The sequence below is a fragment of the Mastomys coucha genome, unplaced genomic scaffold (assembly GCF_008632895.1).
Source record: "Mastomys coucha isolate ucsf_1 unplaced genomic scaffold, UCSF_Mcou_1 pScaffold7, whole genome shotgun sequence".
Classification (NCBI taxonomy): domain Eukaryota; kingdom Metazoa; phylum Chordata; class Mammalia; order Rodentia; family Muridae; genus Mastomys; species Mastomys coucha.
In genome coordinates, this window is record NW_022196913.1 from 104,004,436 (window position 1) to 104,019,979 (window position 15,544).

A 15,544-nucleotide genomic window follows, 5' to 3' on the forward strand; every position below is an offset into this window, starting at 1 on the left:
AGAGAGAGAGAGAGAGAGGAAAGAGAGAGAGAGTTAGGAACTTGGAAATGAAGATGATTAAATCTGTGAGGAGGCAGAAAAGGAAATCTTTTGTTCATCCAGGTCTTCAGGAGGATTCCAGAGATATGTTGAGTCTTTGGGATCAAAGGTTTCAAATCGATACCTCTCAGGCTGAGATACATACTGGTTGCTGTCAATGGCTGAAGAATCCTCATAGCTAATCCTACCTAGAAGCTTCAACATCAATTCTATGAAAGGGGCGAAGAATATTGACTTCGTAGGATTTCACAGGAGTGGTGACACTTTTAAGGCATAATGACCCTAATACCAGAGGCCTCATGAGTCTTAAATATTAGAGGACTCCACCTGCAGTTACTCAAGCCTGCCTACTGTTCACAGCCCACTGATGTCAAACACAAAATACCCAAGGAAACAAGCGATATCAAAAAGTATCATAGAACTTCTCCATTATTGGACACAGTTTCTATCTGAGTAGAAGAAAAAGGTCTTGTCCAGATGATTGCAACAATAGAAGTTTGAATTATATCTTCTTCCACTTAAGTTTAAGACCTAAAATATGCCTATGAGTGTGAAATCAACATGCTATACAACTATGAGATGTAACTAAGTTAAGTCATACTGGAATGGGTGGACTTTTGATACAATGAGTAGTGTCTTTATAATGAAAAGAAAAGAGAGATTTGACAGAGATATACTAAGGAATGAAAAGGCCATGAGAAGGTAGAGACATGGATTGGATTGATGGCAAACCAAGGACTGCCAGTTGTCACCAGAAGCTAGGAAGAAGGAAGAAAGATCATACTAAAATGTTTTTGTAGGGAGCATGGTCCAGGCAACATCTTGAAATCAGAATTTCAGCCTCTTGAACCATAAATTTCAGTTGTTTTGAATCATCCAGTCATTCAGTTTGTCGTAATTTCTTAAGGCTGTCTGGGGACTCTAATGTATCTATCATTGACAATTGAATGGCTAATTAAGTATAGCCTTCAGACTTGTGGGATGAGAAGAGCTGTGCCAAGTTCCTCTGAGCTAAGGAATGAGGAGATTGAGGGAGAGATGTTACATGATGTGTATATAGAGAGGAACACCCTTTTGCACATTTTCACAGACATAAAAATGGAATTTCCATAATTTTTGAAGAACACAGAAAAGTACATTAGCTGTCAGCTAGTTTCCCCCTATTGGAGATGGTAAATCATTTGCTTGGGTTATAAATGTAAATGGATACTCGTTGCTTGAAGGAGGAGGTCACATTTTCATAATCAGTATCCACATATCGTAGCTTTCTAGCTTTTCTTGAATCAAGGAGTCATCAAGGACATGCCATACACACCCCTACTTTGGTGGTGGGGACAGTAACTGGCATGTCTCTTTGTTTTTCTCAAAGCCAGATTTGTTGGGAAGTATTATGAAATGTCAGGCCCAGAATCAGTACTGCAAATAAAACCTATGTATTGATTGCTCTCTGACATCTAAGTCCCAGCCTTAACATAACCAGTATGAATGATGTGTTTAAAATAGCTATGATATCCCAATTATTTCCCAGGGAAAATAGAGGCATACATAGCATTTACCACATGACAGAAATCACTCAGGATATAGCACTTTAGCCAAAATCTCACTTCAGCATCTCTATTATTCTGCAGCTTGGGCCATTGTTGTAGGTCTAGACAGCAGGAGAAAATACTAATTGTATGGGATCATACTCAAACCTCTTGTTTTGTATTGATTTTCTCATCAGTAAAATTAGGGGATTGGGTTAAGTGCTACCAAAATTACTCTTATCCCTTTACAATCACAGATTATAGGGTATGTATGGAAGGACTTTATTGCCAACAGCACACATGACTGTGAGATGAATTTCATGTTGTGATGTCAGAGGGACAGACAGAGTATGAATTCCAGCACTGGGCTGCGTGTTCTTCCTCTACACAGTGAGTTCTGGCTCTGTGCCTTTTCTGGTCTCCATAGCCTCCTCTTCTGGCAAGGACTGCAACACTGTGAGCCAGGGCAAAGCCAGGGCAAAGCCAGGGCAAAGAAAAACAAACAAGCAAAGGGACACCTGCAGTGACCATCTAATAAACTGCAGGGCTTAGCTCTGTGCTAGGGACCAGGACCTTTTGACCTAGCCCAGCTAGATCCAAGCTCTTCTTGGCAGATTTCTACATATAGAAACTGTGCAAAGTCCTTAACCTCTTTCAATCTCAGTTATTATGCACAAAATGAGAATTAAAAATAGTAGTTAGGGCTCTCTGATCCTCCCTGTTCCAGAGACAGCCATGTCTTTTTGTGCAGTACCAGCTTCATCCAGTAGACACAATGGTGAATGTCGGTGTGAACGGATTTGGCCATATTGGGCGCCTGGTTACCAGGGCTGCCTTCTGCTCTGGATCTGGCAAAGTGGAGATTGCTGCCATCAATGACCCCTTCATTGACCTCAGCTACATGGTCTACCTGTTCCAGTATGACTCCACCCATGGCAAATTCAATGGCACAGTCAAAGCTGAGAATGGGAAGCTTGTCCTCAATGGGAAGCCCATCACCATCTTCCAGGAGCGAGATCCCGCTAAGATCAAATGGGGTGATACTGGTGCTGAGTATGTTGTGGAGTCTACTGGTGTCTTCACCACCATGAAGAAGGCTGGGGCCCACTTGAAGGGTGGGGCCAAAAGGGTCATCATCTCCACCCTTTCTGCCGATGCCCCCATGTTTGTGATGGGTGTGAACCACAAGAAATATGACAACTCACTCACGATTGTCAGCAATGCATCCTGCACCACCAACTGCTTAGCTCCCCTGGCCAAAGTCATCCATGACAACTTTGGCATTGTGGAAGGGCACATGACCACGATCCATGCCATCACTGCCACTCAGAAGACTGTGGATGGCCCCTCTGAAAAGCTGTGGTCTGATGGCCATGCGGCTGCCCAGAACATCATTCCTGCATCCACTGGTGCTGCCAAGGCTGTGGGAGGTAATCCCAGAGCTGAATGGGAAGCTCACTGACATAGCCTTCCTTGTTCCTACCCCCAATGTATCAGTTGTGGATCTGATATGCTGCCTGGAGAAGCCTGCTAAGTATGATGACATTAAGAAGGTAGTGAAGCAGGCATCTGAGGGCCCACTGAAGGGCATCCTGGGCTACACCGAGGACCAGGGTGTCTTCTGCAACTTCAATAGCAACTCCCACTCTTCTACCTTTGACGCTGGTGCTGGCATTGCTCTCAATGACAACTTTTTAAAGCTTATTTCCTGGTATGACAATGAATACGGCTACAGCAACAGGGTGGTAGACCTCATGGCCTACATAGTCTCCAAGGAGTAAGAAGCCCTGGACCACCCACCCCAGCAAGGACACTGAGAGCAAGAGAGAGGCCCTCAGTTGCTGAGGAGTCCCTACCCCAACACTGAGCATCTCCCTCACAATTTCCATCCCAGACTCCCATAATAACAGAAGGGGCCTAGGGAGCCATCCCTACTCTCTTGAATACTATCAATAAAGTTCACTGTACCCCCCAAAAGTAGTATTTAGATCATAAGGTGATGGTGAGGTTTGATGTACATATAGCCCTACCTGGTAAAAAGATACTCATTCTTTTTAAGTTATTGCCATTGTTTTAAATTCTTTGATCCAAAGAATAATCTTCTACTAAATGAGAGAGTCATAATCCCAAAGCAAGAGAAAAAGAAGGTGTTTGGAATGCTGTTTTTGCTCTTCAAAGACAAATACACATTTTAAAGGATGTTTGTTATTCAGAGTGAATTGTTTAAAAATACAAATGAAGAGTTGGGTTCAAGTAAGCAGCTGTCAACATAGTTACCTGCTTTCAGAATTTAAAACTCGTAGTTTCCATCACAAAGACATCCTAATTTTGATGACTATATTCTGAATACTTAAAACTGATAGTTAAAGTAATGGCCAGAACATAAAATACCAGCCTCTGTCAACACACTTTAGGATTAATGAGGCTTAGTATAGTTTAATGTGGATGATCTTGGTGCAATATTATTACCAAGACTTTGAAATTAATGGACAAACATTATGATCTGACAGATAACAACCGTTTTTGTCTGCTTGCTGTTACATTCATCATTCATGTGGGGAGGGAGTATGTCATTACATTTAGGAACCTACTTCCTCTATTCTTTCAGTTCACCCACGCAAACTCCAATGGCATTTGTCAACCATAATACCTTAATCTACTGTGGTAGAAAAATACCACAGGGGTCGGCCAGTACTAGTCTCTATTTTCTAAGCCAAAGAAATTGTCCAAAGCGTGAATATATAACCACTCTTGGCCAATATGTAGGTTTCCCTAGGTTTTTGAAATTGTTGGCTCATGTGTATTAAGTCTACAAAGGAAAGAAAATGTTTTATCGTGGGTCTGTTAGCAAACACAGATGAATCAATACATGGAAAGTCAGCTATTAGAGTAAACTCATCATGGAATGAGGAGAGATAGATGAAAGAGAAAAATCCAGAAAGTCCTTATCCTTGATCCAAGGGGCTTCTGATCTTCAATTAATGAATGTCAGCTATTACATTTCTTTTAAAAGTTAATATAAAGTAGTGTAAATTGACTTTATAATAGTTATATAATGTAGACTTTGCCCATTTGTTTTTCATCTACCCACTATCTTCATCCATCCTTTGAATGCATCCATCCCTCATCCATCTATCTTCCTATTGATTCATTAACTTATCCATCTTCCATCTACCCATTCATCCATTTACCTATCCTTTGTCTATCCACTTTCCCTGTATATGTACACAAAGTTGACCAGGTTGTCAGGTTATGTTGAGGAGCCTCAGAGACATCCAGTCTACTAGAGAAAGCAGACAAGAAAAAAGTATATTAGGTAATCATCAGTAGACTCAGAAGGACACTGAAGCAGGATCAAAGGGAAAAGCATTGATGGGGCAAAAATGAAAAGTCAGAGAATATTGCTTTCAGCAGAGTACCTCAGGCAGAATCCCAAGAGGAACAGACAACAGTCATACAAAGTCAGACAAAAAGAGTTCTCTGCTGATGGAGACTTCTCTAAGGCTAGATCATGTTTATACATACATACATATTTATATATGTATGTATGTATGTATGTATATAATCACAATGTAGATGTTCAAACTAGGTAAGTAGAGGTAGGGGAGTCAACTCCTTCCATTTTTAGAAGAGTTAAGCAGCATATCCTGTCAAGTGTTCATCTCTCTGTGAGCCTATCATGGAAGTTGTTTCTTTTTCTCTAGGTTAATCTCATGAGCATACATGCAAAGAACAAAATGTAACATTATCTGAGCCAATCAGCCAGTCAACTATAAGTATTCAGCTGGGCTTATGTTCCACAAGCAAGTCTACATAATCAAAAGAGTCAAGAAAGCCCTAACAAAACAGTCACATTGTAAGCAAGCAAGAACTTGAGATCCCACCAATATGCTGACTAAATGATTCCTTTCTTACCCTTAAGAATTTATCTGGATCTGAAAAGAAACAGGAAACATAACTGTTTCCTCATGTTGTCAAACAAACAAGCAAATGTTAGCTATTTGTTCTAGAAAGAGGTAATAATATAAAGATCAGATTTTACTCTATTTCGAGATAATAAAGAAGTGAGACCAGAATGTCAGTTGATTGGCAGCCTATTGAAGAAGCTAATCATAAGGTAGCAATAAGTAGGAACAAGTTTTCCTTCATTTCAAGCATCTGTTTACTGTTGAACATTTTGTTGTCACCCACGTCCTTGCCTTCTTGTATGAAGGAATTGAACCCACACTTCCTCAAGATCTCCCTGTCTCTTACTCCAGATTGTGTGTTTATAACTTGCTCCCATCACTTCCCTCACCAGTCTACAAGCCCTACCTGACTATGGTTCAAATCCTGGATGAAGAGAATTGAGTGTCATCTGTAACCAACTTTGATCCTCTCTCAGGGTGAGCCAGCAGACACCCAACTCTAATCCTAACACAAATCAGGTAATAAATTTTCCTCTGTACCTTGGCAGAGTGAAGAGTTCTAACAAAGACACAAATAAGTTGGTTGCTGCTTTTCACGGAGCCTCTTTTCCATTCCCAAAGAAACACGCCACCCTCCCCACCCTCGAGAAATCCTCAAATGTACCGATCTGGTCATCAATTGAACCAGAATCAGAAATTCCAAGGCATATTTGGAGTAACATTTGGTACACTTAGCCATGGTTTCAGTTACCAGTAACTAGAGTCCAGTTCATTCATTTGTGTTTGTGAGTGTGTGTGTGTGTATTTAACTATAATCCAAAAATGCTACTTGTAAAATTCCAGAAAATACTCCATAAATTTAAATCAATACTTCTCTGAGCTGTGTGTTGACATCTCTAATCACCTTACACTATTTTGTCAATATGAATCATCTTGTTTTATAAACTAAAACAGGGTCTAGACCTTGGGCACCTTTGATAATGGGTTAGGAAGTTAAGAAAAGTAGTCATACACAACCCTGAATCTCTTCTTGTCTCTGCAGCAGCCTGCAGTATTTATGATTTACTGGAAAGCCTCAGGTGTATGGGGATCATGAATTGCAGTCTGTATTTGCTTTGAGAAATGTCATTTGGAAGCCCAAGGAACAAACGGAAAAAAGTACAATGGTAAACAGTATTTTAACATTCGGATTTGAATTTGATTTTTGGTTTTGTTAGTTCCTGTGAGAATTCAGAAGAGATAGATGAACCTTTCTGAATCTTGGTCTCCTTATACTCAAAGGAGAATACTAGAACTTATCTCACATGGAGACTGGGCAGATCAAATCTGATAACCTTTTTGGAGCTTAGCTCTAAGGAGATAGATATTCAGTATGTAGCTATTGCTATTATTCATATGAAGTTGTCCTTGACTCAATTCATGTGAAAATGACAGAAGAATTGGTGGTCAGCAACAGAATAAGCACCAAAGACTAACTTGTGACCAACATGGCTACCTAGCAGCTTCCCACCATGCAAGACTAAACCCTCCCCCCAAAACAATGGTGAAATGGGGAGGGTATTCATAATCAAAAATGTACCTGGCTCCTGCTTCCAGTTGTTCTTTCCTATAAAAAGAGGGAGAGAGAGAAAAAGGAAAAGACCCATAAATGGCATGAAATATTTGCATCTTGCCCCAAAGTCTGTCTTAAAGCTTCACTTGGAAGGAAGAATAGGATAAAGGAAAAAAAAAAAGAAACATTCTGGAACAGGGTGGCAAGTGTGGAAGGAAATCAAAGGATGAGGCAGACTTTTCCATGTGCCCCATATCCTGCCACCACCATTTGGTCCTGTGCTCCCAAGTTTGTCTTAGATGTTTATTCATCAAGAAAGTGAGTGATTGCCTATTCAACACCAGGATCTATCACTCAACTCAGAAGGTTTGTTTTACAGTAGAGTCAGATCAGGAAATCAAGACTGCCAAATAGAATTGTATACTCCTACCCCTCCCTACCATCAGTAGGGAGTAGTAGTCTTGACCAGTAGTCAACAGTGTTCACTGGACAGGAAATTATTTCATGTCTCTTCTCTCATAAGCTATTATTGTAAATGCTGGTCTTTTGGAAACATCAATTAAGCCTTAGAACAACTCTAAGAGTAACTACTATGGTCATACTATTTTTTTTTTCTGTTGAGAAAGTTGAGGCACAAATAAGTTAAATAAATTGCCTAAGGTTTCAGATGTGAATCTGTAGAGTTGGGATTCCAACCCAGGCAGTGTGTCTTTAGAGAATTTCATATAGTGATGAGGTATAGCACATGTTGGCCACTTATTCATCACTCTGAGCCTTTGCTCAGTTTTGCCAAGAATCTTCTACTCCCTTTCTCTACGTAGAACAGTTTTGCCTATCCATCAAGTCCACTGGGCTAAGCTTCAATCCAGACAGGGTGTTCTAGCTCTGGGGTCACCAACAGTGGTTTTCTAAGGCTGTAATTTCAGAACTCAGTGTCTTTCTTTCCTATTTCATCTCCACTGTGTTTCATAGATCCCTCCAGTAAAGACTTAATCATCATCAATCGAATAAATTGCTATGAATCAGGTACCAAGACAGATACAGTCATATCTTACTCCATTTCACCCTCACATCAATTCCTTCAGAAATGGGCATTGTTTATAAAAATATCCCTTGACTCAACCTGTGGGATGCAGGTGAAGATGTACCAGAGTACCACATATTTCTTTCTAAAATAACTTTTTTTTCCCAGACACAAAATGGAAAGAACAAGAGCACTGGCAGAAGAACTGGGCTCTGTTTTTTTGTTCCAGCATGCACTTGACAGATCACATCAGGTATTAGTCTCAGTGTTCAGATTCTTCACTTATAAGAATGGTCATAACAGATGGAGAAAGAGAGGTCCAGGAGAAATCACAAATAAAGATAAGATTTCTTTCTAACATAATGAAATTACCCTGGGGTTAGTATGTTTAACATTGTCCAACTTTGTGAATATACTCAGATCACTAAATCATCAGATTCTCTTATAGGGAGTTAAGTATATCTCAATAAAATTGCATTTAAAATGTAAATAAAGGAAAAAACCTTTAGGAAGCAGGTAAGGAGACATTGGTGTATCTGCTTTTTCTCTTTTACTAGCACATGGTGTGGGTTGGCATTCAGGGACATTCCTTTCCCAAAGGAATACCTCATTTCAGAGTGGTTGCTAAGTGAGTTTCTCTAGTGACTTTGTACTTTTGTCCTTGAAATAAAACAAGAAAGAAATGTTCCCTCTTAGTTTAAAAGCCGTTCCCATATCACAGCAGCTGTCTGCAACACAATGTAGCCCTCAAGTGTCTGACAGCCAGGACAATGCTGTATTTATAATAAATCAACCAAAAAGAATAGGCCCATTGCCAAGGCCTTGGGATGCACAGTAAATGAAAATCTTCTAGACACTACATTCAGTCTGGGTACACATGTTCTTGGTTTTGAGCCCAAGGTCATTCTGTTTTCTTAAGAAGGAAGATACTGTCCCATTCTAGTGAGGTTTTGATTTATGCAATCCCAGCATCTAATCAGTAATAGCAGTAGAATTTTAGAAATACATTTATAACCATGCAAGCAAGCAAGTCTAAGTTAGAAGATAGAGTGAAGAACTCAAACTTGTTGCTTTATTTATTTATCACCACTTCTTGCCTCTTCTACAAGTTAAGTTCCCTTGAGTTCTTCCACCAGTCAGACCCTCTGTCTCTTTCTCTTCTTATTAGTGCTTTACCTCAGCTCATGTCCTCAGACCTTCCTGAGAAGTAAGAGCTCAGTGAATGTAAAGCAGGAAAGGTTTTTCTGGGACAGGGCTTGCAAATCTTGAAGGTCATGGTCAGCATCTATGGTTTCATCTTAATTGTAAAGTTTTAAAGCAACTAGTCCATAAAACCAGTGCTGTTCTATTTCCTTCAATCTTTTCAGATTGATTGATGTGTAGGGGGTGAGTGTGTGTGGAGGCCAGAGAACAACCTGTAGGAGTTGGTTCTTTCCTTCTGTATGGGTATTAAACCCAGGTCATCAGGCTTAGTGACAAGCGCCTTTTGCCACTGAGCCATCTTGTTGGCCTGGTTTCCTTAAATCCCTAGCTCTATGTCATGGTGAGAGGAGAAGAACACATGGAGGCAGCACGCATTAGCCAGTCACAGATCTCCTACTGAGTGTCTGGGAGACTTGAGTAGGTTTTGAGAGAACTACTTACCTACTGTTGGGCTGCATTAAGGTTCACTGAAGTGACAGGTACTTGCTTGTGCAACATGCTTCAGTAAACGCTGCTTCAAAAGCAGGCAGCACCCCAGCAACGAGCTAATTGTGTCTCTACCTTTTCTCCTTAGTCAAGTGTTCTAGAAGTTCAACATCCGCCCATATCCAAAACTCTAGTTTCAAAACCACAGTATCAAAACACTCAAAATGAAGAGCCTGCTTTGGAATCCAGGCACTAAAAAGAAAAAGTGTATCAGGAACCTATCAAAATGTCCAGGAATTCTGAACCCTAGGTCACTGATAGGTAAGCAGAGCCTGGTATCACCATCTGCTCATCCTGGTATCCAGTGTTCACCATGAACCATTATGCTAAAATGGAATAATGGCTCCTGGTTAAGATGGTTTTACCACCACCACCCTTCCATCATAATGCCTGAAGATGTATGTTGGCTCTGTATGTTCAAAACAATGCCTCCAACTCTAATGCACACCTGCATTTGTGGACACTGACTTATCGCAGAGAACCTGTTATGACTAAACAAAACATGAACTTTTATATTTGAAATGCAGTGGACATCAGTGCATGTTGACTTCCTCAATCCTTTCCTCCCACTGGTCCTAGGAAGAGGTTATCCATCATCATGACCTGCAGTTCAATTTTCCAATCCTGAGAACATGAAACAATGTTAATGGTTTTCCAGAGGACTCCTTGGTCATCTATGCCCTTCTTTCCTTTGTGAAGTCTATGAGTGTAGGTTAGACCAGGTGAGGGAATAGTCAGATGGGTAGGATAGCTGATTGTGTTGGCTTCAACTTCCTCTGTTCTCTGATTCTGTTCACACTGACATTTTCTAGTACCATGCTGTTTACCTCTAGTTGCCCACTGGAATCATCTCAAGGTCTTTAAAGATTTGTGATGCCTGGTTTACTTCTGAGGATTCAGGCTTAATTAGGCTGTGTATATTCTCCAGTGACGTTAACATGTGGCTCATCTTGGGAACCATTTCCCATTTTCCTGGAGAACCATTTCCCACTTTCCTCTAGAAAACCGTGGGGCCATAACAAAAAGACTAGACCATGGTAATGAATTTCAGACATACTCTGAGGGCTCAGTTAAGTGACTACTTGCCTGAAGAATGGGAAAGAGACAACTGATTCATAAAATCTCCAGGTTGCCACCAGATCCATCCTGTTGGGGTTGGTAGCATAATATCTCCAGGCAGCCTGAGGAGGGGAAAAGAGGAAATAGAATGACATGTTCATTACATGAAATGCTCACACAGCATCCTAGGACAAACAACTCTTTAAGCTCTTGATTCCTAAAAATTTGAATTTGTTTATATAGTGAGGATTCAGAAAAGCAGAGGTTCTTGGTTTCTGATAAGGTCAAAAAAAGAAAAAAACATTTTTGACCATTTTAGAGTTACAACTGGTATTGTGGTGAGCTGGGATGTGGAGAAATGAATTGAGAGAAGAGGACAGAAAACCTCTGAAAAGAGCAATGACTATTCTCTACAGAAAGCTTTTGGGGACTGATCAGTCAATAACATAGGGAAACAAACAGCCTTCTGTGCTCCTTTTGAGCATAAGAGAGCCTGGAAGGCGGTTCTCATAGACTAAATTTCTTGAATACTCTAGTGGCTCAGGGTTTGAAGGTTTAAAGGAACAAGCAGACTTTGAACATTGAAACTGGCTTACAGCCACATCATGTAGGATGCTATCTTGTTGTGCAGCATCGACACGTAACGACTGCAGCTAGATAAAAGCTCAGGGTGAGTCTCAATACCCTTGGCACCCAGGAAGGCACAGCTGGGACACATGCCCCTTGTTCCCAACAGCTCCTAAAATCCTAAGATATAAATTCCCTCTGATATCTAATATGGAACAGTTACACCTGTCTCATCTCTGTTACTATTCTTCCTCCAGCCTATGGTTGGAGGAGTAACGGTGATGGAGAGAACCAGGTATTCAACATCTCCTGTTCAATGTTTGTTGAGGATCAGGACAAACTGGTCCAGTAGCCAATATTTTGTACATGTTTGCACTCTCCCCTTTATTAATTGGCTTTCTACTGTTGACAGACAGAAGGGGATTACAGAACTCCTTATAGCTCACTAAGTATCTGGAATGTAAGCTCTCTCTCTCTCTCTCTCTCTCTCTCTCTCTCTCTCTTTTTGTTTTTTTTTGTTTTTTTGTTTTTTTGTGGATCATTGGATCAATCCTAAGGTGGGGAGAAGAATAAGGAGGCTAAGAGAAGTCACAGGCCTAAGCCAAATTCTTCACTCCAAAATTATCAGGAAACCAAAAATCAAATGGTTTTACTCTTGAGTGCCAAATCCATTCTTGAGTAGCTTAGAATTTGGGTGGAAAATGGAAAGGCTTTTACTATCAACACACATAGACTGTGAAGGTAACCATGGTGATGTCTCTAGCCACTCACAAGGGAGCAAATGCAAGCTGGTCCACTCCTGTTGAGGGATATGCTTTTGTTCCTTCTCTTTCTCTCTCTCTCTCTGTCTCTCTCTCTGTCTCTCTCTCTGTCTCTCTCTCTCTCTGTCTCTCTCTATCTCTCTCTCTGTCTCTGTCTCTCTCTCTCTCTCTCCATCCCTTTCTCTCTCTCAGACAGACAGACACACACACACTCACATCCCTGGGCCCATCCTAGTTCATGCCCAGGCACACATACCTGGATGAGTTCAGCAGCTGGCTTCCTTCTCTTCTCAAAGTGCTTCTGACGGTGCTGCTCCTGAACCTTCAATGCCAATCCTGAGCCAAGGATGCCCTGCAAAGAGAATTCAAGCCTGTATCATCTGCACTAGGCTCTCTTACCCCCAGTCTTATGTCTGGTATAGCAGAGAATGTAGGTCTCAAGGACACCCCGAAGCCTGTGTTGTCATTTGAATGTGAAATGTCATACACAGGTTCATGTGTTTGAACCCTTGGTCCTTAGCTGGTGGTCCTCTAGGAAGGTTGTGGATCTTTGAAGAGGTGGAAACTTACTGGAGGAATTAGGTAACTGGAAGTGGGTGTAGATGTTTTATAGCTTGGTCCTAAGCTTATCTACTCTGCTTCCTGTCTATGTGATGTGACCAGTTATTTCCTGTTTCTGCCACCATGCCTTCCTTGCTATTATGTACCGTAAGACAAAATTAAAATCTTCCCTACATATGGCTTCTTGCTAGGCATTTTAGTCATAGCTATAAGACAAGGGATTCTACAGTAGCAATACTAGATGAAAGAGAAAAGGAAGAAAGCCCTGTTTTCTTCATGGGAGAGTAGGGAGTCTGGTTAAGTGAAACAAGCCTGAAGCCAAAGACACCTGGCTTGCAATCTGATAGCTACAGTCCAGGTGTGATACCCTGGGCACTCTCTTATCTGTGCTCTGTCTTTTATAGGACTACTAGCTCATAGGGTCATAGTACCTATCTGACAGTGATCTCAGGAACAAAAGGGAAAACCTAATGGCAAGCAGGAAATGTTCAATAAGGGATATGACACAGAATAGATGCCCTGCATATGATAATCAAATTCTAAAATATTTTAGCTGCTTGAACAGTGTCTTGGGACATGATCAATAGGCAGAATTTCCAAGAATTGGATCTGCTTTGCTTTCCAGGTCAGACACTGGTATGGACTAAGCAGTTAGACACATGCATTTAATATGAAAGGGAATTAGAGATAGTACAATACCACACCCATCCTTTGCCAGTTTCACAGGTGAGAAAATGGGTTCAAGAACATTATAGCAAAAGTCAAATAGCTGGGAAAATACATATAAGTTGGCTAGTAATGAAGAAGCAAATTCTCCAATTTAGAAAAAAAGATGGAGGGGCAGCAGAGGGATTGTGGATTAAGAATGTTCTCTTCAAGCTGCATAATGAGGAGCCAAGCTTTAGAACTGGCTTGGCTTAAGGTTCTTGACTCCACATCCCAGGGATGTTTATAACCTTTAATTGTACCTCAGTTTTTAACTCATACTCTTAGCACAAAGAGCAAATGAGAATGATGCAGGTACAACATTTGGCATGATTTGGGCACACAGTGAGTCCGTTATGAGCTTTCTATTTTCACTCTCATTATATCACTGTTGGGGGAAGTTATTCTTTCACCTGTCAAGAACAACTCTTGAGAGAAATGAAAACATTCAAAAATTTAAGGCTGCAAGTGTTAGGCCAAGAACAAAAAAAGAAAAAAGAAATTCAGATGAGAAGTATCTGAGCTGTGTTAGGTTTTGGGCATCAACAGATGAAGACAGAACTCTGGCCTCAAGAGATATCAGTTCTTGAGAGCAGGCAGAGATGGAAACCTGCTAACCCACATGGGAGGGGGCCACTCTCTTAGACTGAAGATGGCAATACTGTTTAGCAAACAAGGAAGCATTTGAAGCCATCACACCTGGTGCAAGGAAGCAGCACAAGCCATGAGGGAGGGATGAGATAACCTTGCTAAGGTAACAGCTGATAAATGATAGTATGTGGAACATCGTACTCAGGATACAAAAGGGTGAAATGTGAGGCTCAGGATTTGAGCTGGGTCTAGGTATTAAGGGAAACTTCCTGTCATAATCAAAAGAACTTACTGCTGGAAGGGCAAAAAAGGAGACTCCGATTAAAGAGAAGGTGGCAGCAATCAGACGTCCTTCCCAGGTTTTAGGTGTCTTGTCTCCATAGCCAATGGTGGCGAGTGTGATCTGAAAAAGAGAAGCTTTCAAATGGGGTTTCTCCAGATAAGGAACATCAGTGGCAGTCAACAGAGCTCTGCTTTATCAGCCTCTGTGCGGCGCAGATGCTTCTCTCATTTATATATAACAAGAGTCCTGTACCACAGCTTGTTTTTGGGTTAGAGGAGTCCAACTGACTGCAAAAATCTGCACACACTTGTGTGTGTGTGTGTGTGTGTGTGTGTGTGTGTGTGTGCGTGTGTGTGTGTGTGTGTGTGTGCGTGTGTGTGCGTGTGTGTGTGTGTGTGCGTGTGTGTGTACAGTTGCTTCTCTATAGCTGTAGCTTTCACATCCTGGGATTTAACCAACTATACTTCAAATGTTTCCATAAAACCAAATGATGATATAATAATAATAAAATAATACAAATAAGAACTACAGCATATCAACTCTTTAACTAGTATTTACATGTCATCAGGCACTAAAAGTAATCTAGGCTTGATTTAAATACACAGGAGAATATGTGTGGCTCATGTGCAAATGCTATACTGTTTCCTAGAAGGGATCTATATATTTTGATATCTTCAGAGAAGTGGAAGAAATTGAAATTAGCTTCCTGTTTACAGTAAGGAATCGCCATATTTGTAAATGTATGGATTTATGTACAGCCATATTGTGAGTTGTGCTTGTCAGTGTGTTTGTGCATGTCATCATTTGTGCATGTCTGACTGTCTATGTGTTTGTCCTATGTAGTATATTCCAGTGTGTGGTTATGTGTTGATCAGGACACAGTTCATAACACCATGGCCTCAGGAGCACAGTTGCTTGCCTTAAGATAATTATTAAACTAATTTCTTCTATGGTTCTTGTCTTAGTTTTCTCACTTTAAAAAGGGCTAACATGTGTTTCAATTTAAAGTACACTAGTTACTTAGCATAGTGATGTGGAGCAAATTAAGACTTCAGTAAGTGCCAGGATTAATACTTCTATGGGTGTCTGCACTTCTATATGGGTCTTCAGGTCTGTGTGTCATGCATATATCTGATACTGTCTTTCCTTCCTTCCTTCCTTCCTTCCTTCCTTCCTTCCTTCCTTCCTTCCTTCCTCCTTTCTTTCTTTCTTTCTTTGTTTCTTTGTTTCTTTCTTTCTTCCTGTCTTTCTTTTCTTCCTTCTTTCTTTTTTCTTTCTT

The 15,544-nt window shown here is 40.7% G+C and overlaps 1 protein-coding gene and 1 pseudogene across 2 annotated transcripts in view; one reads left to right on the top strand and one right to left on the bottom strand.

Annotated features, from left to right (window-relative positions):
* The window catches only part of Kcnq3 (potassium voltage-gated channel subfamily Q member 3), a 308,651-nt gene that overhangs the window by 23,838 nt on the left and 269,269 nt on the right, over positions 1-15,544 (bottom strand). Inside the window, exons 6-9 of the mRNA XM_031359714.1 lie at positions 14,275-14,385; positions 12,382-12,477; positions 10,825-10,919; positions 7,053-7,079 (exon numbers count right to left, since the gene is read on the bottom strand). Of these exons, the coding sequence (XP_031215574.1) occupies positions 7,053-7,079; positions 10,825-10,919; positions 12,382-12,477; positions 14,275-14,385 (329 nt within the window). The remainder of the gene's footprint in view (positions 1-7,052; positions 7,080-10,824; positions 10,920-12,381; positions 12,478-14,274; positions 14,386-15,544) is intronic.
* On the top strand, positions 2,341-3,535 carry LOC116082777 (annotated as a pseudogene). The gene has a single exon (XR_004115425.1). The product of XR_004115425.1 is annotated as a glyceraldehyde-3-phosphate dehydrogenase pseudogene (transcript).